General features: G+C 38.3%; 1 protein-coding gene across 12 annotated transcripts in view; it reads left to right on the top strand.

Moving 5' to 3' along the window:
• The window catches only part of DOCK3 (dedicator of cytokinesis 3), a 188,122-nt gene that overhangs the window by 10,445 nt on the left and 153,394 nt on the right, over positions 1–24,283 (top strand). For 11 of the 12 annotated variants that reach the window (XM_079317228.1, XM_079317220.1, XM_079317224.1 and 8 more), the window contains exons 2-5: positions 9,110–9,193; positions 17,209–17,249; positions 19,093–19,148; positions 21,252–21,348. In XM_079317228.1, the coding sequence (XP_079173354.1) occupies positions 9,110–9,193; positions 17,209–17,249; positions 19,093–19,148; positions 21,252–21,348 (278 nt within the window). Of the gene's footprint in view, positions 1–9,109; positions 9,194–17,208; positions 17,250–19,092; positions 19,149–21,251; positions 21,349–24,283 lie in introns of those variants that run through there. The other variant, XM_079317219.1, reaches the window with a different exon arrangement.

Genomic DNA, 24,283 nt, shown 5'->3' with positions numbered 1-24,283 from the left:
GGGTGAGCACTTTGCAGATGCCATGTGATGGCAGTAAGCTGCCTTGGAATAATCCATTGGTGGCAGTATTCCTGGCTGAGGTTCTGTACTGCACAAAGAAAGAAGCATCTCTGACAGGAGCAGATGCTGCCTAGCAACTGCCACTGCTCCCCGAGCAGCCTGAAATACCTTCACTTAATTGTACTGTAATTTTGGCAATACACAGAACCCAAAGTGGAATGCTTTTTTTCAATTTTGAAGTATATTCTTCTTCATCAAGATTTGGCATAAAAGTTCATAAAGACCATTAATAAGGTCAAAAAAATTTTAGCCCTCTTCTAAGTCATGTCTTTTGTTTAATCCCTACTCTTCGATTGTAATGTTTGGATGGCTTTTAATCAGCTTGTGATAATCTTTTTTGTATGTGTGTATTACATTAGTGCCTGGCAATTCCAATCGGATTAGAGCCCTGTTCTGTGTCGTGTGCACCAGTACACTCTGCAAGTAATGCCCCTCCTGCAAAAACTTCATGTTTTATTTGAGTTTTTAAAGTGTAATTGGATGTATCCTCTTTTCCATACCTAAATTATTCATGTTGTCATCTTCCTTAAACAGAAGAATGTTTTAGAAGTGCTGGACCTGAAGTCTGTTCCCTGTATTCTTTGTGAAAATATGTGCTGAATGAGGCCTGGACTTGCAAATAAATCTGCAATTCTCACATTCATTTCTGGCAAATAATTGAAACCCTCACCCACAATTAATCACTTAAGTACTTGGAAGGTGTGTTGTGAGGGTGAAAACATTATTGTAGGTATTTGTAGAATAAAATGGAAATGTTTTCCTTTCCTCATGGTTCTGCTCCCTTGTCAAATATTATCAGACTCTAACTGTGCAATCTATGAAACTGCCAGGTTTAATCAAGCAGTTCCACAAAGGAAAAAATTAATCATATTGGCCTTTAATTTTGTTATAAAAATGTGGAATTTTTTTTTTCCCATGAACTACATCTTGTTATTTTAAATTATTAAACCTACAATTTTCTGTGTTCAATAACTACTCCTTTTTGCTGGGAAAAGGTTTGTGATTCTGAGGGGCTCAGGCTGGAAGGTACAGGATGGTTTGGGAAGTGTTAATTCCGTGCTGCCCGTGGGCGTGGTTGTGCAACAGAGTTGCCTCACCAAAAGGTAAAGCTAAATCTCGCCTCTCTCTTGTCCTCTGTGGGATAATTTGTACCAGTGCAGGTTTTACTGCTCTGTCATCCTGCTCTGGCCTGTAGATTGTTCCCTTTGCCGTCTCTAAGTGCAAAGAATCCAACTCTGCCCTTCTTGGGAAAAACATTATTAAGCAAAGGTTGCTTAGAAAATTCTCAAAACACAAATACTGTGGAGTGAGAGAATAAGAGTTGTTGGTTCACTTGTTTAATACAATTCCTGGGAGTGTTGGTGGCACAGGAGCCAAACAAGTGAACCCCCATTTCTGTTTGGTGGAAGAGTCGTGTGGAGTTCTGGTGGGTCTGTTAAATGTTGATGTGGTTCCACAACGTTTGGGTGGCTCCATAGAAGAAAATGTATAGAAAATGCTACATATATAAAATTAATACAAACAAAAACCTTCTTCTAGGAAGACCTAATCCACAGATGCCTCAAGTTGGGGGAAGTCACATGTTTGCCCTGTTCTTATACCCTTCTACTCCTTCCTTGTTTTAGCCTCTGTTAGGGAAAATTTGATTTAGAGCCATCTTTGATCTCACCTGGTGACTTTTGGGTTACATGGAGCCTTTATTATTATCTGGATATTGTAGGGGAGAAAATAAACTTTATCTTATTCAGTTCTTAAACCTAGCATATATTGTGTCATACTAGACACTTTTAATAGCTGAAATAATATGAAAAATTATTTTAGTGAAAGATACATGCTCATCATAATAGCTTATCAATTTGATGTAACTGCATTATTTTCTTAAATATTATTCAGATAATTTAATATTGATCTAGTATTTAATTTAGTTTTTAATACCAATCAATCTAAATCAATGTTAAACTCGGGGATTGACTTGTGTTCTATGTTGACTGGTGACAATGAGTAGTAGTTGAAATACAAAATGCTGTGTAAGGACTGTGAAATTTCAGAGTTTGTGTTTACCCTAAGTAAACACATACTCCAAATTCTTAGTTGGTGTGATAGAGGTGTGAGTTTAAAACATGCTTATGTGTTATAAAGCATAAATTACACTGTCAGAGAACTTGAGAACTTCGACGTTTGTAGCACAGAACACAATTCAGTGTTTTTATGTGGGATTGTACCTTGTCAAGGTATTTGGGAATGGAACAATACAACTGCAGCTGTGCCTCTCCCAGGTGTTCTTGCTGCCATTCCTCCTGAAAAGGGTTTAGTTGAAGATCTACTGAGGGATGGCCAGTGCATAATCTGAATAACTGCAAGCTGAGTGTAGTACGCTCAGTAATATTTTATAAAAATTAAATTACATACTTTAACCTGAAACACTTGTTCTGCAAGTGTCATCTAAAAATATTGCAAGCTTCCAGAATTTTAATAAGACAGATAATAATATTAACAATGAGTTGAGAACTGGAAAAAAACTGCCACAAAGTCCAAGAAGATCTATATTTTGTAAATGGAAATGTGTTGAAAATAGACAAAAATCACAACTTTCTCCCCTAATTAACCCACTGCGTCCATGAAATCATGTCCTCACCAACATCTTACGATAAAGAAAAATCAAAATGTGGTTTAGCAGGTTGGATCTGTTCCAGTAGCAATGATTTCTATTGTGGGTGAAAACCTGGGAAATATATAATTACATAAATAATTATAAATCATTTATTTAATTATTAAGAGATACATAGTTTAGATTTGGAGAAGGAAAAAGAAACAATGTAAACATGGAAAGCTCTTGAGCTGATTTTGTTTCTCAGCCCTCACTTAAGTTCTTCTGATTTTCATTGTTACATCTTGGACAGTGGGGAGGGAAAGGGCTCTGTTCTTTTATGAAAATAAACAAATTACTTAAATTTGTTATATAAACAAACATAACAACAAGTAAGATCAAAATATTTTGGTAGGCTTCACTGAAATGTGTAGAAATAGTTTAAAAAAATAAGAAAAATACATGAGAAGGCATGTACTGTCAGTTCATTGGATAACTTTGTGTAAATGCCAAGGAAAAAAAAGATTTTTTAAGGGAATGAGCATCTGGATGTGTTGGGCTGGGTGTTGCTCTGGTGTTTCCCTGTTGTCCTGGGTTTTCCCACTGTTCATGTGACAAAAGTGACACATTTCTATTACTGTGGTTATCAGGACATTGACATCCATTTGAAAAGAAAAATTATCAGTGGCACCATTGCAGCCCAGGGTGGGGAGGTTGGGATACAGGAGCCTGAATTGGAAAAATTCAAAGAGGATGATACATTTAAATTGTATCACAGCAAAAATGAAACCACCTCAGCGGCTTGCAGCAAGAAGTATCAAGGACAGGTGAAATCTGATCCAACATTTCTGTGACTTGCGTTCTCCTCTTTGCCATCCTGGTGTTCTGATGAGGTCCCAAAGCAGTCACTGGTGTCACTGGCACAGGACAGTAAAAGCCCAGGTGGTGACTCCTTGATAATGTGAGGGGGTTCCCAATATTCCAGCTCCATCCCTCAAGTCCTGCCCTGCAGTCAGGGCTGGAGCTTTCCCAAGGCTCCAGTGTGGGACACAGCTGTAGATTTGTCCTGTTGGCTTTGGAATGTGAGTGATTATTTAATTTCTGTCACCCATGGTATCTCCTGAGGGGTTTCACAGTTTATGCACTGTGTGGAAAAGCACAGTCCTGTGTTTTAATAAAGTCCTGAACTCTGATGCTCCATTTGTCACTGCTCTGCTTTTTGAGCTGGAAGAGGTGAATGGCAACAGCTGCCTGTGCACCTTCAGCTATCCCCTGTCCAGCCTTTCAGCCTTCCTGGTACAGATTTCCCATCTTGGTTAACAATAAATCACATAAAGCCCTTGTTCAGTCCTTGCTATATTCCCTCTCACTTCTTTTTACCTATTCTTGTGCTGTTCAGTGCTTTTGTTTCAGTGTTTTTGGCAAAGGATTTGCTTTTGACAAAGGGGAAAAATGGCACATGGTGTTCATTAGGAATTTTATGCAATACTGTGGGTGATGGTATCTTCCCTTTTTCCCCAAGACAATACTGTGTGTGATGTGGCTGAGCACTGATTTTTATGGTAAGACCTCTGGCATTCCAGGGTTCCACTCAGTGTGGCACCAGCAAGGGAAGAGATGATTATTTTGTGTGTGAGGTGAGGATTGTTCTTCTCTCATGGAATATGACCCAGGTGAACTGAACACTGCTCATCTGCCAGTTCTTCTTGTGGAGCTTGGGTCCATCTGTAACTCTTTATTACACTGAATAGCCTGAATGACCTTATAAACTCGGTGGCTTTTGTAAATTATGAGCTTTTTGGATCATTTAGGAATACTTGAAACAGGAAAGATGTCAATAGAGATCCCTTCAGAGCTTGCTGCTCAGTCTGTCCTTACTAAGGGAAATGGCTCTTTCATTTCACATCACTTTGGTGATTATTTATCTGTGCAAACACCTTCCCACTTTATCACAGCCAAGTGCAGTTTCTTCAAGAGCTATTGATGGGGGCTGTTTGAGAACATAGTTTGTAAAACCCCCTGAATTGTATCAATTGGATCTTTGTTCACATAGCAAGAAGCTGCTTTAGGTGGAGTTCTGGAGGAATTAAAGGTGTGCAAAGATGCATTGGCTTAACAGGTCCTGTTTATCTTGATGCAGTTTCTCTTCTGCTGGTGAATTGCAATGCAGCTGTTTATATTATACTGTGTGAGGCCATACCCATGGGCAAGGAAAAAAATCTGTCATCTCCTGGATCCTTGATGTTAGAAACCTTGATTTCAATGCCATCTGTTCTTATATGTTGTAGCCCACAATTCCTTCATATGTTCTGGTACAGCATGAGAGTCACTGCCTTTGTGAACTGCTTTTTGCCTTTCTTACTGGTAAATTCCAGAAGTGAAGAGGGAAGGATTTCCTTCATTGTGGTCCAGTTAAAGTACTACAGATAAGGGGCTTCAGTCCTGGAGATAATTCCTGAATCACATGGCATGTGGTGCTTTTCCCAGGCTTTGCTCTTTAGCAGAATATTGGCTTTAACTGCTGGCTGAAATGACTGTGAGGGAAACTATGACCTCCTTATAGACCTGAATGATGGCAAGGGGCTTCATAGCTGAAAATGGATATTAAATATTTCAGCAATGTGTCCTGGAGTCCAAGAGGGATCAGTCAGGTCTGTAATCTGGTGGGTAAAGCTTTGCTTTGTGCCTGTTTTGGTGGTGTGTTACTTGTGTATTCTGGTGACTGAGGACATGAATCTTGTAAGAAATGATGAAAGCTGATGGATTGATGGACAATTTGTAGGTGATGGACAATTTGTAGGTGATCATGTAGGGTAAAGAATTTCTCAGTGGAAAGGAAAGAAATCAGTTGTCAGAGTCCTCTCTGTAAACGATTTTCTTCAGAACAGTTGAATTACTCTGTATTTCTCATTTATATTTGTGATCATATTTTTCAAATAATGCTGCTAAGGAGAACTGTGTGCCTAAAAGGGACTTAATAAGTAAGACTGTCTTGCATAATGCATTTTTAGCTTAAGAAATTAATAACATCCATAACTTTTTTTGAAGAAACTGTTGGAATAATAAATCAGACTATAAAAGAGCCTTAAATTTCTATGATTCTGTCATAATCAGGAGTTGTTTTTACCATTATTTTTTATTTCAGTAATGTTAAGTGTTGTTCTCATTACACAGTTTAGCAAGACAGTTTGGTCGATTGGGTCAGTTTATTTGGATTCTTTAAATTTTCTTGATTTAGATTTAGTGTGGCTGGAAAATAATTTACTTTTGAAATTTGGCTTCCACTGTTTTGGTAACATCTATATTGCTGTTCACGGAACCTCCGGATTGATTATAAAAATTGTCAAACAGGAGAGACTAATATAATTTATTGGTGATTACAAAAGGAATTAGATTCCAATACTGTTGTATTGAGAATGAAGGGGGATGTTACTTTTGTATGAAGATTAATTTTCTAATGGAGTATGATCACTAAAATTGTATCTAGAGCTGATAGGATCAGCTCATTTCTGTTTTACAATTTTTGCTTATTTATTCTTTTTTAAAGTGTAGTAGACCTAAGAAAAGAGCTTTCTCTTATTAACAGAGCATTCGTAATTGTAAAGAGTTGATTACATATTGTAGTCCTTGTATTAGATGTTCTTTTTGTGACCAGTAGAATCCTTTAAAAAATGGACAGTTTGTATCTGTAAACTAACACATCTATTAGAATTGCTTCCTATAAGACTAAATGTATTAAAGTCACCATTCACGACCATATTTAAAAAAAATTACTCTATCAGCAATTGAAAAAAAGTTTCATTCTCTTTTTCTCTTTACCTTTCCTTTAGCTTTTATCCCAAAGTCACCTGTATTATTACATAATAGGCAGGGATTTGATGGCCAAAGAACTGGTAATTTCTTTCCCAGCTGCATCCTTGATTCATTAGCTTTAATATAGTAAATAATTGTCACAGGAAGTCAGCTGCTGTTTGCTAATTCAGAGCACCTAATGCAGTCTTAGCATGTGATAACACTTTTCATCCTTTTCAGAGTTACTGTTTCTTGTTGCACTTGGCTGAGTAAGACCAGTCAAGTTGTTTTGCCTCCATGATTTAACTTCTATTGTCTACAACCACTAAAACCCACATGTCCCATAGCTGCTGTCTGTCTGAGATCCGTGGTATGGTCTGGAAACTGGCTTTTAATATTATATGCCTGTATTAATTCTTAAAATTAATAATGTATCTAAAATTACTCTCATAAATTAATATCTTATTACTGTATTAGCACTTCTCCATTTTGTTTTCTGGTATTTTTAAAGGTAGTTTTTTGTCCAAGGTGTTTGGAATTCCCCCTTTTGGGACATGTATAAATTTTTTAGTGGTTATGTTAGTTTGAACTAAAAAATCACTAAATAAACTAACAAAAATTAATACAGGACTTGTCAGTGTTTTGCAAATCAACTTGTATTTTCTTGATTTGGTAAAATTATCAATTAGAAACAAGAAAATATTTTCTGTATTTAAAGATCCAGCTATCTAAAATACTGAAGGACCGGAAAAAAAAAAAAAAAAAAAAAAAAAAAAGCCATTGGAGGTTTGATTATGTCCTGCCAGTTCATCATTTCAGTTGTCAGTTTTCCTGCACTTTGGGAGAGATTTTAAGTAGTTTTTCTTTGGATGAAATCCATATTTATGATTTCTTCATGGGTGAAGAATGGATCCAGAATGCTGATGAGCTTAGCTTTTGTTGGATTATGCTGTCTGCATTATTCCAGTCTGGAGCCAGTTGTTGTGTTTCTCCTGCCTCTGATGTAAACAATTCAAAGCCTCTTTTAGCTGATGGTGACTTCTGCTGTGCCATAAGAGCTGAGAGACCAGTTTAGGTTTCTTGATGAAATTCTTAACTCTTGGGACTAAATCCTGCATTGAGTCTCACAGTGGAAGTGCAAACATTTGATGCCATTTCGTTCACTTTAGATTTTTTTCCCCACTCTTTCTTGTATTGGCTTCAACTGTGGGGGTGTTTCCCTGGTGGGTGTAGTTTGTTCTTTCTTGCCCTTGCCCATTATAAAGTGTGTGTATAGGGTTAAAATGCAGTTTTGTTTTGGTGGAAGTTTTATCTCTGCTTTTCTCATTATTTCTTGGAAATTCAAGGTTCAAGAGACCTACCTGACGCTACAAGGTGCAGATGGGAGTCTTGGGTTCCATGGTGTTATTCCCCTGGACTTCATGCTGTCTGCTTGATGTGCAGTCAGAAGGGACTCATGGCTCTGGCACGGGCAGATCTTTAGGGAGGGGCTGAGCTCAGCCGGTTGGAGCTTGGTGCTGACAGCTCCAGGGCTGTGGGTTTGATCCCTCTATTCCCATTCACTTGAGTTGGACTCTGGTCCTGGTGGGTCCCTTCCAAATCAGAATGTTCTGTGAAGTGGGCCTCCATCAATGGGAGCATCTTGAGCACAGCTGGAGTGTTTGCATTCCAAGGGGAGTGTTGTGTTGAATTGGAGAAAAGGATGGTGCCCACTGGGGGTCACTGTTTCAGCTTGTGGAATTGCACTTGCAATGCTCCGGGGTGTGTAGGTGACCTACCGGGGAGCTCTCCTGAGTGTGTGTTTACCTGGAACAAGGCACTGCAGTGCTTGCACTAAATCTGTGCCTGGGGGAGTTTTTAATGCTGGAACTGGGGGGAGCTAGGATCTTACCTGCAATTCACCCTTTGTTCTGACATCTCACGTTTGAAGGAATTACCCATGCCCGTATCCCAGTTCTATTTTGATAAATGTAGTTGAAGAATATATCATCATACACTGTGAATTTTTGAAACTTATTTTTAAAATCGAGTTTCATTTAGTATTTTTATTTATTATGTTAATATTTTCTGGAACATTAAGATGGATTCTTATTTTCCCTGGTTAATGAAAATTAAAGATACCTGGAAAAGTAAAATGTGTTATGTTAGTGCTTATGAAAAGTACAGATTCTTATGTATTCTTTCATATGTCTGCTTAAATATAATGTATGGCATTACAGGATTTTTTGCCGTGTATTAGATGCACAGATGCATCTATTTGAAATAGTTTCAACTTGGAGAAAAGTAATTGCTGGAGTTGAATTCCTGTTGCAATCTCTGCAATTTGGGCAGCCTATTCCATTGATGGATTGTGGAGGAGAGTAAGAATTGTGAGACAAGGAAATCTTTGTATGCAATATGAATCAGAGGCTGCTGATTAAAGTAGTTACAAGCCTTGGTTAATTTAAAAATCTTTTTAAAAGCTCAGCTCTTATGTTGTTGTTGAGCTTAATTTCTGATAAGGGCTGGAAAAAAGATACCTGATCAGGAAAAGTTGGCTGGCAGGTTTTCTGGGCAGCTATGTAAGAGCTATTTTTATGCAGGGAGTGAGCTAAAGGGCTATGCTTAGAAGAAAATTCACACAAAGATCCAAGCCTCATATGTCTCTCTCTCTCTTTCCCCACCCTCTAGTGATATGCAGCTTCCGAGGAACTGTTCCGCAGGGCTTGGTCCTGGAACTAGGTGAAACTGTCCAGATCCTGGAGAAATGTGAAGGTGAGTGTGCTGTCCAAGAAGAAACTCCTTTTTCTATGTAAGAATGTACAAATATCTTAATGTAGCAGATTTTAATAAGTTCTTTGGAAATCATGATGCATCAAATCAAAGCACTTGAATAAAACCTACTCTGACCCACTTTCTGTAGGAAAGGCTGAGTGCTCTTGGCACTAATCCAGTCTGATAGGGGGTCAGTGTGTTTGAAGTTAACCATCTGTCCAGAAAATCTTGAACCCTGACCTGATTGTTGTACTGTAACTGGGTCTTACACTGAATTCATCATGTAAAGTATAGAATCAGTATCTTTTTTACTGTATTTTCTCAGTGTTATTGTTATGAATTTCTATTAAGTGTATCAGTTTAATTACTTAAAACATCTGAACAGGTGGAAAATATTAGTTATTAAATAGATTAGTAATACCAGAAAAAAGAATGTTAAAAGTAGGGGTTTAGGGGAGATTTTTTTTTGCATTTATTTTGATGTGGGTTTTTATACCTAAAGCAAAATGCTATTATAAATTTTATAGTTCTTATGTTCTTATGCTCTGCTTTATTCACAATGAAGAATGTGATTGAAGTTGTATGTAAAAGGAGAATTATTCTTATCCTAATGTTCAAGGAAGTGTTGTAAAACATGTCTGGTGAGAAGTAGGTTGACAAGATACAGTATGAGAACATGTTTCACTGTACTCTGAGGTGGAATAATGTAACCTTAATCCTGAAGTGTTAAACAAATTCAAAACGCAGATCCACAAATTTGAATTCCAAATTAACGAAGTTGTAGATGTGACTCTTTGTTTGTTCAGTTTAAAGTAATTTTTCATCTCCAGTGTTAATGTTGCTCCCCAGACCTTCTGCATGCTTGTCAGCAGACTCTGCTTTGCCTCTCTCATGCCTAGAACTGTCTTTTGCTCTTGATGCTTTTTCTTGTATTCAGGTGTTTGTTTTCCCACTGACTTAACTCATCACAAAAAAATCACCTTTTCTATGCTATTTTTTCTACTTAGTAATGTACATTTGTAAAAATTCTGAGAGCTGAATGAGAGCTTTGCAGTGTGGTGGAGAAAATTAACCACAAAGAAGCTTGCTGTAAACAGTCCCATGCTTTTTTAATAACCACAAATGGTGTGATGGGCTAAGCTGTGCTCACACACTGAGGGCAGATTGTAATTATTCTAACAGGTCTTGTGAATTAGAACGTGGTGCAAGCTCAGGAAAAAATGTGTTACTCTGCTTAGGATGGGATAATTCTAAAGGAATTAAATACTGTATGTTGTTGAAAGCAGTCATGGTATTTTTCCAGCCATTTCTGGGAAATTTTTAAAGCTGGGAAATAAAAGCATGATCTCCAAGGAGCAGGTTGTTTATGGAAAAGGAAACAGATAATCTTGTCTTTACAAAACTTGTCTTTACGGTGTTAAAATAATTAGGCTTTGAATATTTCCTTTGCTGGTAGTTTTGAAGATGATTCCTCAAAAGCAATTCATGCCAGTCTTCAAATTGCTGAGAAGGGAGTCTCAGGCAGGGTTTTCTTTCCTGGATGGAAGAAATTTTTGGTTTTGTTTTTTTAAGCCTTCTATCCTGACATTTTGGTTGAGATGCCTTTACCGTGGACTTTGGGTATAAAAAGATACATTGATTTTGATAATAACATCTGGAACTCCACTCTATGAAACTCATCTGAATATTCAGATTGTCTGTGCTTCAGCTCTTGCATGTGTGAATTATGCAAAAAAGCACACTAAATGTGCAAAGTAGGCTCTTAAAAGGGGAATAAAAAGCAGTTGCTTTTTAAGCATTCTTGTCTAAGTGGTTGTTTAACAGGGTCCTCTACTTCTGCATTATTTGCTGGGGGTTCTTTTGTGTAGACAGACTGGATAAAATAATGTTAACCCACACAAAATAAGGGTCACTACTGTGAGAGTCACAGGAGATCCATTGCTGTTTCAGTTTCACTTCTTGAATAGTTTATGCATAATTGTCTGCAGCAGGGATTTTTCTGTCTGGGTTGAAAAGATTCACACACAAAACTTTTAGTGATATGAACTATGATTTCAGAGACTGCCAAAGAATTCAAGGCTGACAAAGATTCAAAGAGTAGCTATACTTCTGAATGTGCTTATTTTTAATCATAATAACTTACTGAATAACTGCATTTGTATTATAAATGAGCAAGTGCTCCTCTATAGTGACTGGTGTAGGAAGCAGTCCCTGCTTTTAGAGCAACTGAATGAAAGAGGAGGGAATTTCATATTTCAAGGTTTTGGGTACCACAGCAGCTAAGTTTTACAGGTATTTGCAGAGTAAAGAAACAAATGTAGGTGCATACACCCACATAAGGTTAATAAATATAAATACCAATTGATACTAACATAAATACCAACATGTTAAAAAATATTGTGGTTGTTTCTGCATTTTTAAAATGAAATGGAGTGAAATAGAGTTGTCTTTTTTTAGTTTGGATCTTGTTTGCATGCTTGAAATTGGAACTTTTTCATGCCAAATTTGTGTACCTGCTTCTCTGTGTGCTTCTGCCTTCATACCAGACCACAAATATCTAAATCACTGGTTTTTAACCCTTCCTAAGTCTGACAGAGGCCTCCCACTGCCCACTACCCCAGTAAATCAAGCCCATGGACATGGTAGCTGCCTTTCCTCTCAGCTCTCTCATGTTTCCATCAAACACACACCATCTGTAAAGCATGAGGTGTTACCAGGGAGCTTTTGTAGTTACTGCTTTCACAAAGGGCTCTCAGATCCTCTACTGGTCTCACTCAAAGGTTAGAAATATTCATCAAGGCACCACTTGGCCCTGTGCTTGTCATTCAGTTTTCCCCCTCTCTGAGCCCTTCCACTTAAGATCTTGGCACTGAGCGAGAACTGAAACACCAAGAGGAGTTCTCTGCTCTGCCTGCCATGCCTGGAGGAGCTGGAGGAGCATTATTGTGGCACTTGGAAATGCTGAAAGATGGAGTTTTCTTTTGTCAAGTGGCAAAGCATGAACACACTCCTGGTTTGAAATGCACATTTGGACTGTGCATTCTAAAGAACCCCCTATCTTTCTGTCACGTGGCCATTGCCCTGCCACAGGCAGTGGCTGTCAGTAACTAGTGGCATTCAGACTAAATTTAAAATGTCTGTTTTGTCCATTTGTTCCTATTGCTAGAGGGAAATTTTCTTTAGATTAAAAATGCTATAACTTCAGTAACTGTAATTATTACCTTGAGAATTTTGTATGTTCACTGAAGAATGGAAACACCAGCTGGTGCTTGAAGCACCAGTTAAAAGAATATTATCTTACCCATGCAAATTTTGCTATCCACACAAGTATTTATCTACATGGTTTTCATGTGCGTACATTAATGATTGTGTTCTTAAACCATGCATAAAATATATTTAAAGTTTCCCTCTCTTGTTCCAGCAGTGGTGGCATGATCAAAATAAGTGTTTCTGGTATTTTGGACATTTAAAAAACAGATATAACTTGCAATTAGAGTTTTTTTTAAAAATTCTTGATGAATTCAGTGTGCTTGAGAAGTGATGCCTTTGCCATGCTCCCAAGCCGTGCCCTGAAGATGAGGGAGGAGTCCCAGTCCAGGCTCTCAGTGCTGTGGGAGCCCTGCAGGTTTCCTCCCATCTGAGTTGGGAGCTCTGCTGTGGCTGCCTGGGCTAAAGTGACCCCTTCCAATAATTTATGTTTGGCCTGAGAAAGATGTCTCCAGTGAGATATCCCTTATCCTGTTTGTTTTTACCCCCCTTTTCATCCTTTTTTTCCTCTTTGCCTTTTGTGGAATGTGCCCATGGAAGTGAAGCCTCTCAGACTCACAGCTCTGCTGCTGTGGATGTTGCCATTTATTGGAAGTCATCTTTCAGAGCACAGGAGCGGCTTCTCGAGAGCCCTCTGGCCAAAGCCACGATAAAACACATCCCATCTCTCTTTGCCTTTTGTTGTGGCAGCCCTGCAGCATTCTCAGCATATTCCTGTGGCTCTGCTGGCCCCAGGCTGCTCCCTGGGGTGGTGTTGGCAGGCTGGGCCAGGGGCTCAGCTGCTGCTCCTCCTGCCCAGCATGTGTGGTGAGCTTGGGACAGAGCACTCCTGGCTTTGGGGAGCTTTGCTGAGCTCTGCTGCTGTCCCTCTGCTGGGACACTTTGGGTGCCTTTAGCTCTGCAGTTCACTTGCAGATAGCAAGGTGAAAGCTCACATTACTACCAAGTACATTTATTTTTGTAGAAGAAAGAATGCTCAACTTCCTGTAGTATCTGCTTTATTTAAGAACAAATTTTGCCTTAGGATTTGCCATAAATACTTATGTCATTTATTTGCAGAATTTTTGTTTGTCAAGAAATTATATACAGAATTTATTTTTTCCTACAGTCTGCAGCTCATGATTCTTTACTTAACACTGACACTTGAGCTTTATTTTTCTCAGAAATATATCAATATCTTTCAATTAGGATCCTTTTGCTCTTGTTACTGAGTCCTCTAAAGGGGGGAGCTGTTTCCATGTGACAGACCTCTTGTGGATTAAGTGGAAATCTGAAGAAGGTTATGAGATGGCCTTTAGAAAGAATATCCGGTTTTGTTTAACACACTTTCAAGTAAAGATCAAAAAATCATTGGTAACTCTTCTAGTCAGTGAAATGGAGAGGTTGAGATGTGCAGGACTGCCCCAGAGCTACTTCTGCAGCTTAACTAGGGCTGCACTATTGCTGAGACTTCTATGTGTGACACACCTTTGGAAAGGGAACCCCCTTCAGTCTTTATCCAGCAGTTTGCAGATTCTCTATTGTGGCTTCAAGTTCCCCCACCGGATTTCCACAGGTACAGGTAGTTTTAGAGTTTCTGATAGACTAACTCTTGGTTTTCTTGTACCAAATGCTTTTTGTGATGTGGAGTATCCCCTTGGCTGATTCAGGTCAGCCATCTCAGCTATGTCCCCTCCCTACCTCACTGCAGGCATGATCATTGTTTCACATTATTTTATTCATAAATTCTTGTCACTTCATGGCTTTTTCACTTCTTGATTTTAAACCCTTTCTCTGCTTCACCATTTCTGTGAAGCCAATACCCTCTGAAGGCCATGTATCACTAAATGCATACCATAACTCTGAAATACTAACAGGGATTATTTGCAGTGCAGTGACACCTAAAGCTGTTGGTCAGTGTTGTGCCTAACCAGGGAGTGCTTGTTGGGATCACAATTAGCTGAGGCACCTGCCTGGATTTGATGACTATTGTCATTAAATCCTCCAAAACAAATGCTTTTATGATAAATTACTATATAAATATTAATGTATTTAAGACTAATTCCAGAATGCAGGTTTAGTTCATTTTAGGGAATAATGTAATGCAGATCCAATTTTCTAAATGTGCTTTTAAAAAAAGCAAAGCATTGCACCTTTTCCTATGGCTTTTACTTAGTGATGCAGAATGAGTTGTACATTTTACAGTGTGGGACTTTCAGGTTCTGCTGAGCTCTTCACTGTCTCTTGCTTGCACAGAGTTGAAGAAAACTCAAAATAGAGAGGGGTGACTTTAAAAAAATTATACCACATTAGGAAAGAGAAAAATACAAGAACAACTAAGATCTGGAGAGCCCAATTTATAAGATTAAAGGAAATGTAACAACTTCTCAAGTATGTGAAGGAAACTACAAGAGGGAAGTCAACAAAATGCTTTCCATGATGTCCAAAAGAGAAAAAAAAAAAAATCAAATATTCAAATAGCATTGAAGACAGTTTAGATTTTAAAGTCATGTGTGTTGTCTGAGCCACTGAAATAGGTTTTCCAGTGAGTGTTTGCTGTCTCCACTTGACATAAATGTGCCAGATTTCCAAGTATTTCACCAAAATTTTGCATTACCTGCATGCAATTTTACTGTCCAGTGTTGATCTGTAGAAGAAATTTCTTCTAAAAAGATACCAGTGCAACACCACTGCTTTCAAACGGCTCTGTGTGGAGTAGCAGAAATTGAGTTTCCTTGGAAGCTGGTGCAGAAATACCTTGGCATCTGGTTTTCCAGATGTGTGGATCATTGTCCACAGACAAGGAGTGCAGTGTTGTTCAGCCCTGATAATAAATGAGTGGATGCTGTTTAAACCAGACTAAATGTGAGATGTAGAAACATGGCTTTGGATGAGCTGGGTGATTTCTCAGGGTCCTTCTCTGCCTGTTTTTGCAGCTCTGTAAACACACAGCTTGTAAGCTTTGAAAATTTGTCTTGGAATGAAGAACAAAGACTTCAGAAATTAGATGGTTTTCTGGAAATGTGTTTTATTTACTAGCCTGCAAATCTAGATTATTAATGGTCACCCCTTTTACTGGGCTTTGTTTTTTTACAGGTCTGCTCACAAACTTGAATAAAACCACTTTTTTTCCCCACTTACCAAGAAGTTTGTCATTCTGTTTGTCTTAGAGCTTAAATGTCTGGTTATTTCAGAGGTACAGACTGCATTTAATATTAGTAACAGTGAATCACAGGATAAATGCATTTATTTTTTTCTGTGACCTTAAAAATATGCAGCATCTGTTGCTCAAAAGCAGGTGTGGGCACAGTGGTATGGAGTTCTAGAAATCACTTCTGTTGAGAATCTGTATGTGTTGTTTGTGCATATATGTTTATATTGATATGATTGCCCTGAAGTTTGATCAACTAAAATGAATTCAAAACACCAATGATTTATTTTTTATATAAACAATGATTTCATAGGAAAACAAATCTTTGCATTATGTCCTATCTTCGTGGGAAATTTTTGTAATAGAGAAGATGGATTTTAATATTTTCTGTTCTAAGGTTTTCAATTGTCTTGAATTCATCAGTTATTTTATTTCATATTGACTTAGATTCCCTTTTTAAAGCAAAATAAAAATTCAGGGCTATCAGACTGTCTTTAAAACAAATTCAAGGTCTTCTTCCTTACATCTGATCCTCTCTGTGAGACTCTTATCATAATTCAGCCAAATCTGAAGTAGTTTTTCTAAGAGAGACAAAATATCCAGTTACTTTATTCTGTTCTTCTCTATTCTCCATAGCCAGTGCAGGTTTTGCCAGTGCAATTCTAAATAAGGGAGGGAAATGTCAGTAAGGAGGAAGTCACTGGGAAAATGAGAGGACTTTTTCTGAGAGGTGGATGTAGCTGATGTGGAAGGGTTGGCTTTTGGCAGGTGAGGGCTGTCCCTGGCTCCAGTTGCTGATGACACCTGAGGACTGAATAGGCCTGGCCAAGTTTGCCCAGGAGTTTGGGATGGCTGGGGAGGACCAGAACAGGCACCCACTGTTTCCCCACAGTCCTGGGGCTGTTCCAGGCCCAGCTCCAGAGTGTGCTGCACTGCCACTCTTCAGCTGGCTGAAGTTTTCATCCCCTTTATTCCCAGCTGAATCCTGCAGTGACATTGCTGTCACCTGTGGGAAGCAGCAGGACCTGAGTTCTTCTGTTTAACCTGCAGCTTTGTGTTTTACTCTTCATTTATTGTCTTGTCTGGAGCTGTTTCCTTATGGGGGATACACAAATAATAATGGGATGTGTAAATTAGATCCTAAAGCTTGTTTTCTACTCAGACATACATAAGACCAGACACATGCAAAGAATTTATATTTGTTTAAAGCACATTAGAAATGTATGATAATGGCTTTTGCAGGGTTCTGAAGTCTGGAGATTTTGTCAAGATAAACACTGCAACAAGGCTCATGTGCCAGCCTGGAAGAGAAGTGTTCAGTGCAGACTCTTCCCTGAGTGCTGAATGAATCTTTGCCACAGTGACTAGTGATTACTAGTAGAGGAACTAACTAACCTGCTTTTATTGCAGGTGGGAAGCAACAAGAGCATTCCAGGTTGTTAAGTGCTTGTTGTCATTGCAGAGCAAAATAAAAATAATTTTTTAAAAATTCTAACAAAAACTCTTTTAAAAAATTGATCTGTATGAGGCACAGCTGCTTTTTGAGCTGTAGTCAGTTTGCTTCTGTGTAAAGACAGCAGTGCCACAAATAATTATAATACTTTTTGTCTGGTTTCAGGTTGGTACAGAGGTGTTTCCATTAAGAAGCCCAGTGTCAAGGTAAATGTGAATACATTTGTTCATCTAATGGGAGATTAAATCTGTTTTGCTATTGCAACCCAGTAAACTTCTCATTTTCCTTCTCTAATGTTTTTTTTCCTGTGGGAGGATTTGATTTCTTTTTAAATTGAGTGATACCCATTAATCCGTCAAAGGATAAGAAACCTTTCTGACATGTGACATGTAATTTTTAAAACATTTATAAATTTTGTCCAATTTGATTCTCTCCACCCTACTCCCCTAAGAAAAGCATAGGTGGGTGATATTGCATTGCTTTAATATAGCACTTTTAAGAGCACATTTAATAAGTTGAATTATTAATCTGAGACAACTTCGAATAAAGTTTTCAACAACTGTTGAAAAAGGATTTTGTGAACTGTTCTGGCAGGGTCAGATTTTTACAGTTGGACCATTATATTTGATTATTTTTCATTTTTTTCCATTGTTTTTGCTCTTTGAGAACTTTTTTGACTGTTCTGGTGTGCTTGTTTTTGTGAGTGCATCTAAGTTTTTATAAATATTGGTATCCAAACATGCCAGTGGGTGATTCTATATGAGCTTCACTTCATTATCCATTGGTTTAAATATGGCTTGTGTTTAAAGAGAGAAGAGCTCCAGATTCCACATGTTTACCTGTATTATGGAATATAATATTACCTGTATTACATTGTCATGACTATAATGCTCTTTTAATGAAATGTCTGCAGTCACTGTGTATGTTGGTACTTCTGCTTGTGCAAATGTTGAGTTTTGATAGGAGAGTCCTTCAAACCTTCCCTGGTTTCTTAGATACCAGAAATAAGCAGCATTAACTGGAAGTGAGCCAAACAAGGAAGTGAAGTAGCATTTCTTCCTTTTCTGGAATTTCATGTGGCTGAAAGCAAGCACATAAACTGTTTTCCTGATGAAGCCATTCCTCTTAGATTCAGCTTTTTTCCTTCTATAATTTTAGTTTTGCCTATAAACAAGAAGAAATTTTCTTTATCATTTGGAATCTTCTTTACTTAACATTCCTTTCAAACCCCCTCTTGAAAATATTTGTTCCTAAATTGTATGGTTTTAGAGCTCTAAAAATTGAAAGCTCACACTTGATTGCTGACTATTTTGTCAGAGGCTGTCAGCTGGTTTTTGATCCAAAGATTTCCAGTGCTGCTCCTCTATTTCCTGCTGAAGTGGAGGTTGCTCTTCTTACACTGACAGACTTTGCTGTGAGGATTTAGGGCTGTGTGTTTTACAGAGGATGTGGAACACTGGAAAAGGCTGGATTAAATTACCCATTTTCCCCATGTCTCAACACACAAGAGCACACTGGCACAGGCAAGGTCTGAGTCCAGCCCTCATGGGAACAGCAAAGGGCAAATAACTGGAGGTGTCCCAAGTGGGTTTGACCAGCTTTTCCTTGGAAAGGGAGGAAAACTGACAGCTCCAGGCTATGCAAGTATTAGAATACTTCTGTCCATGGGGCCTCAATGCAAATTTGATGGTGGGCTTTTAGTTTTTGTTTAATTTGTCTTTTTAAGCCTCTGTCTGTGTCATCCCTAATCAGCATCAGCTCTGAGCAGCATCAGAGCTGCTGGTGCTGTGCTGCAAACTGCAGAAGAGCCACTCACTTTTCTGATCTTCCCAGGAGGAGTTTAGTCCAGTGTGGTGTTCTGGTCTAAGACAGACTAAACCAGTCAATTGTTAGCAATCTGAATGCAGAGTTTTGACTGGCAGCTTTGACACAATGGTTGTTTGGGGTGGTTTTAATAGATATATTGGCAATTATTTATTGTAGTTTAGTTTGCCAGTGCTAAAAACTGCAAATGTGTTTTTCTAACATACAGATTTTTTTCTCTTGCAGGGGATTTTTCCTGCAAATTATATTCACTTGAAAAAGGCAATTGTCAGTAACAGAGGGTGAGTATTTTTCCTCCTTTTTAAGAAGCTACAGTGCTTTTTATCTGGAAGGGAAACAAAGAAATAATTAATGAAACTTAGAGTAATTTAAATTCATTGTATCTTTTTTTTTTTTTTTTTTTTTGTATGAGAGTTTGAAAATTAAATGTAATTCTACAGAGTTGAGAGGTGGTTTGTTTGTTTCTAATATAGCAAGGATCAGGTCTGATGGTTATTCTTGTTTGCTTTGGCTCATAAAACTGTAACTTCAGAGGTATCATCTGAACCACATGCATTTAAAGAACTCTACTTGTATTCTTCCATTTCTGCTTGTTCTCTCATTGGCAAAATACTGTATTTTGCTGTTTGTTATGGAGTCTGCAGCCAGTAGACAGCCCATCTCATTTATCTACAGATTTTCAGACTCATAGCTGACAGGTAGCTGTGTTACCTTGAATGTTTTCCAGAGGATCCAGCATTCCCCCCTCACCCAAAGAGTGACTCAAGTGCACTGCTGAAAACTTCTGCCCTTCTCTGTGTTTGCAGCTCATGTGCTGCTGGCAGTGGGGTTATTTCAGTTCATGTGAATAACAACACTGATGGCAATGCCATGTCAGGGAAGTTACTGACTGGGAGCTCTGGAACCTGCAGAGTTTCCTGTGAGATTGACTGTGACTCTTGGAATCAATATCTTGTGTTTTCACTGCTGCTTTTACTTACATATTCCACATAAAGGCTGCTGTGGGGAGATTCATAATTGCAATGTTTTAAATAGTGACCTGAGGCAACAAATTAAATGTGGGAGATAAAATGTATTAAATGGCTCTTAGTGAGCTACCTGCTGGAAAACAGGTGACTTCTGATAGTCTTGAATTGTAGATTTGCTCCCAGAGGGCCTCAGTAAAGGTTGTAAGGGCAGCAGTAATATTGATGCTTCGTAATTTTGGGGTGTAATAAAATGATATGTATTGCATAGAATAACCACTCCTAATGTGTACTCTCCTTAGGGGAAGGAGCAGTTCCCTGTGATGACTAGTTAATTGGTCCTTGATGTAGTTTAGAGTTTGTGAAGGGCAATCAGTTCAGGTACTTATTAGGAAAGCTGATACACTGTTTAAAATATCAAAGCCTCATGCACCAATTGATACAACAGAGTGTAATGCTGTTCTGAACAGGAGGGTCATGGTTATTTCATGGGGGTTTTTGTTATTTTGTTTAAAAATTCTTTATTTCAGAATATATTTCAAGTTCTGTTGTAAGTACTTGTGAAGTAACAGAGCATGTGTTGAACCTGGGAGGTAGCTGAACACCACACAGGGGACAGGGCTTTTGTCAGGGTCTGTAGGAATCAGACAAGGGATGGTGGGTTTGCATTTTAAAAAGACATTATTTTAGTCTGTGGGTACTGAAACTTTGGCATGGTTTGCCCAGGGAGGTGGTGGCTGCCCCATCCCTGGAAGTGTCCAAGGCCAGGTTGGATGGGGTTTGGAGCAACCTGGTGCAGTGGAAGGTGTCCCTGCCCATGGCAGGGGGTGAAATGAGATGAGCCTTGAAGTCCCTTCCAGTCCAAACCACCCTTGTTGTTCTCCCTTAATGGTTTTGGAAAATCTTTAGCACAAAGGAACAAGTTTTATTCTTTTGATTAAAGGATAGGTCCTTCAGATTTCATCTGCAGTGTTGAAAAAGCCTTGTGGATAGGACAGGTTAGTAGACAGCAGGAATTGTGGGTAGTTTTGATATTGGCTAACATTGTTGGAGGGAGAAAAAAGGGGTGGACTGGCTTAGGGAAGGGACCCAAATTGTGAAGGAACCCACTTTACAGGCCAGTTAATTTAACATACTGTAGTAATTAAAACTTTTAATTGACCTTGATTAGAATGAAATTATATATTTTGAACAGGTAATCAGGAAATGTTTCACATAACCTTAATCTTGTCACAGAGGAACAGTTGCTATGACTGGAGTTGCTTCAGTTTTATAATAGACAAAATGATCCTCTTAAGATATTCTCCTGATATTGAACAAATTCAAGTTCTAGAATGCTGCAAATTACTGTGCTGTCATATTTCTTTTTCTACCTTTTCCAGGGTACATTTCCTAATTTCTCCCCCTCTTTTTCTACAGGCAATATGAAACAGTTGTTCCTCTTGAAGATTCTGTGGTGACTGAAGTCACAGCGACTCTGCAGGAATGGGCTGTGCTCTGGAAACAGCTGTATGTGGTAAGAGCAGTGCTCCTCTCCTTGCACATCTCTAACACCCTGGGAGAAATATTGCCTGCCTTTGTACATTCAAAATCCATCAGAATTGTTGGATTCCTTATATTTAATGGGAGTTCCCTAACTGCAGAATAATGGATAATGTGAGAGTCACATGGGCTACGTTGGAAATTTCTGCAATTCTGAAATTCTACCTTCAGATCTGAAAACTTCATTGTTATTTAAAAAGGCAACAATTTTAAAGTGCTATTAAATACATAAAAAATAATATAGTATAATACTTCTGTAAGTTCCATCAAAGACTTCAAAAATTATTCAGCACAGTTTGTAAGTAGTAGTTTTAGTTTCTAGAGTCTGAAAGGAGAAGAATTTAAACTATGGGAGGTTTTGTGCAATTGTTCCTCCATAAATTATAAGTAAACACTAGGAAAAGTGTATTGACTTTTATACATATCTTTTTAGTATAATGTCTCCTACTTCTGCTTTCATCCCTCTTCTTTTCTTGCATTTTAATAGCCAAAGCCCATGACACAGCAGATAAAAAACTTGAACATTTGAAGGTATTTTTTCCTGGTATTTATTTTCTCTTTATAGCTTAGTAATTGCAAGCCTTACCTGTAGGATTAGGATTAAGAACTGTAGGTGGTCTAAGCTTGCATTTCCTTCCTGTCCTTCCTTTAGAGAAATACCTCTACATAGAGCTGCAGCAGCTTTGTTTCCTCATTTAAACCTGCAGTTACAAGTTCCATGTCTAGGAAACAAACCCAGGAATGATCCAGAGGAGTGAGTCTAGTGCCTCTGCAGCAGAACCAGCTGTGTTCTGCACTTCAAAAAGCAAACAATTCTTTCAGAATCAGTTTTACTCTTGCTGGTCCCAGTTCTTCTATAGGGTCAGATGTCCCTGGAGGCCTTTTCTTGGAAAGGAGCATCTGATCTAATGGAGGAGGGGCAGGGAATGTGGTATATGCCATGTTTTATACCACTCTTACATCTAGAACTCCTCCTTTTTCCATTGCACATACTTGCCTATGGTGTATGGGAATAAAGTGATCTTTTCTGTTTTCTTCCTGTAAGATTTTTTTTTTTCTTCTCCTCTCCCCAGTGTTAGCTGAAGATGACAACAGTAATATTGGCAATAGTATTAAATTGGAAAAAGGGGAATCATTTCACCTACAAATGAATTAAGCTTCCTTTCTACTAAAGTATTTCTTTTTTATTGTTAACACCAGTTCCTTGAGGGGAAGGAAAGAGAAAGCTCTAGCTATAAACTTTCATTTAGTGTTTTTTCTTTCTATTGTAGCTCATTATATTTCTTATAACATTGCACAAAACATTATTGTATTCTTAAATAACAGGGGAAAGAATTTACTGTTCTCATAGAAATTTGGAAGGAAGCATCTGCTCCACGACAAATAAATTGGCAGAGCTTCTGAATAGAAAACATATTGTTTTGTGTTGTGGGTATTTTTTTCCCAAAAACTTTAAAAATTTGAAAATTCTAATATAAAAATAATCCTAGAATTGTTTAGGTTAAAAGAGACTTCTTGAAATCATCAGCTGCCTTCTCAAGCAGGGTCAGCAAGACCAGGCTGACAGGACTCAAAAACCAGCCAGGTTTTGAGTTTGTTCTGAATGGAGACTCCCCAGCTTCCCTGGGCCAAGCTGCCAGTGTTTGAGCACCTTCAGTGATTTCTTATCTCCAGACCACTGATACAGTACCACAACTTTTCTGGCAGAAGAACAATTTACACCACTGTTAAGTGGGTAACAGATATTTGTCTCATATGAGGGCTGTAAATTGGAAGCCTGAGGAAATGCACTGAGGTCCCTGTTGCAGATCTGGAATGAGAATTTTATCCTTGGTGTTCAAGCTGAAACTGTGTAAGGACATAGCTTAAAATACATTGAAAGACTAAATGGAAATCCTTGCTTGTTGTTGTATCAGCACCAGCAGAAATTTTTATTATTCCCAAACTGTAATAAGAATCATCTAAGAAATTTAATTAATGTTATTTATCACGCTGCTGTGCCTATTCAGCTTTGTAGAAAAGTTTCTTATTGTAGGGGAATTCAAGTGCTGGTTGTTGCACAGACACTCTCAGTAGGTCAGTGCCTGCAAAGGGCCCTTCACTGGTCAGTGGGGCTGGCAATGTGTGCAGCCTCTCTGAACCTCTCTAAATAGGCTCAAATGTTCATCTCATGCTTTTTGGTGAACTCCCTACCTGAATTGTGGTTTGAAAGACCCAAGTTTGTTTCAATTTAAAATTCCCAGCTGTTACCTTGGAAGTATTGTTAAGGTGCATTGTAAAGTTTGTATTTGTTTCTCAGTTGAACAATGGGAGCTGGGATGTAATACCCAGGGAGCCTGCAGTGATTAAACACTGCCTGGAGAGGGATGTTATGTTGTTCCAAGATAAGGAAGTTCTGCTGTCAGAAAATTGGAGAGAGGAGGAGAACAGTGAGAACTGGAAGGGTGAAGTAAAGCACAGCTTTAGGATAATTGTAGAAAATTAGTTGGAATTAGTTGATGTAAAATATTGGGAATCTTCCTTGCTTCCTTCTGATCACAGAGTCCATGCTAGTACTGGGAATAAACTGTGCATGGGGAAGTTTGAATGTGTTTGAGTTACTGGAGTTTAGCAGCAATTTTAATTTAGGTTTCTGAGAAATATATATTAGAAAGGCTAGCCTGAGATCATTGCATTACACAGGTCTGTGATATTCTTTTAATTTTTTGCTATCAAGGAGAAAGTCAGGTTTTAGTCTGAGGAGAAAAAGGCATCTTTCCATGAGTTCACAGAGAAAGGACTGTGCCTGAAATGAATTTGGAATAGAAGGATGTATGATATGTTGTTTGCTTTACTGTGATAACAAATTATGAGTAGTTGGATTCTGATCATATAACTCTTTAAATGCTGACAAAATAGCAAGTTTTTTT

This window comes from Erithacus rubecula (assembly GCF_903797595.1).
Source record: "Erithacus rubecula genome assembly, chromosome: 13".
Taxonomy (NCBI): domain Eukaryota; kingdom Metazoa; phylum Chordata; class Aves; order Passeriformes; family Muscicapidae; genus Erithacus; species Erithacus rubecula.
This window is presented reverse-complemented; position numbering and strand designations above follow the sequence as displayed.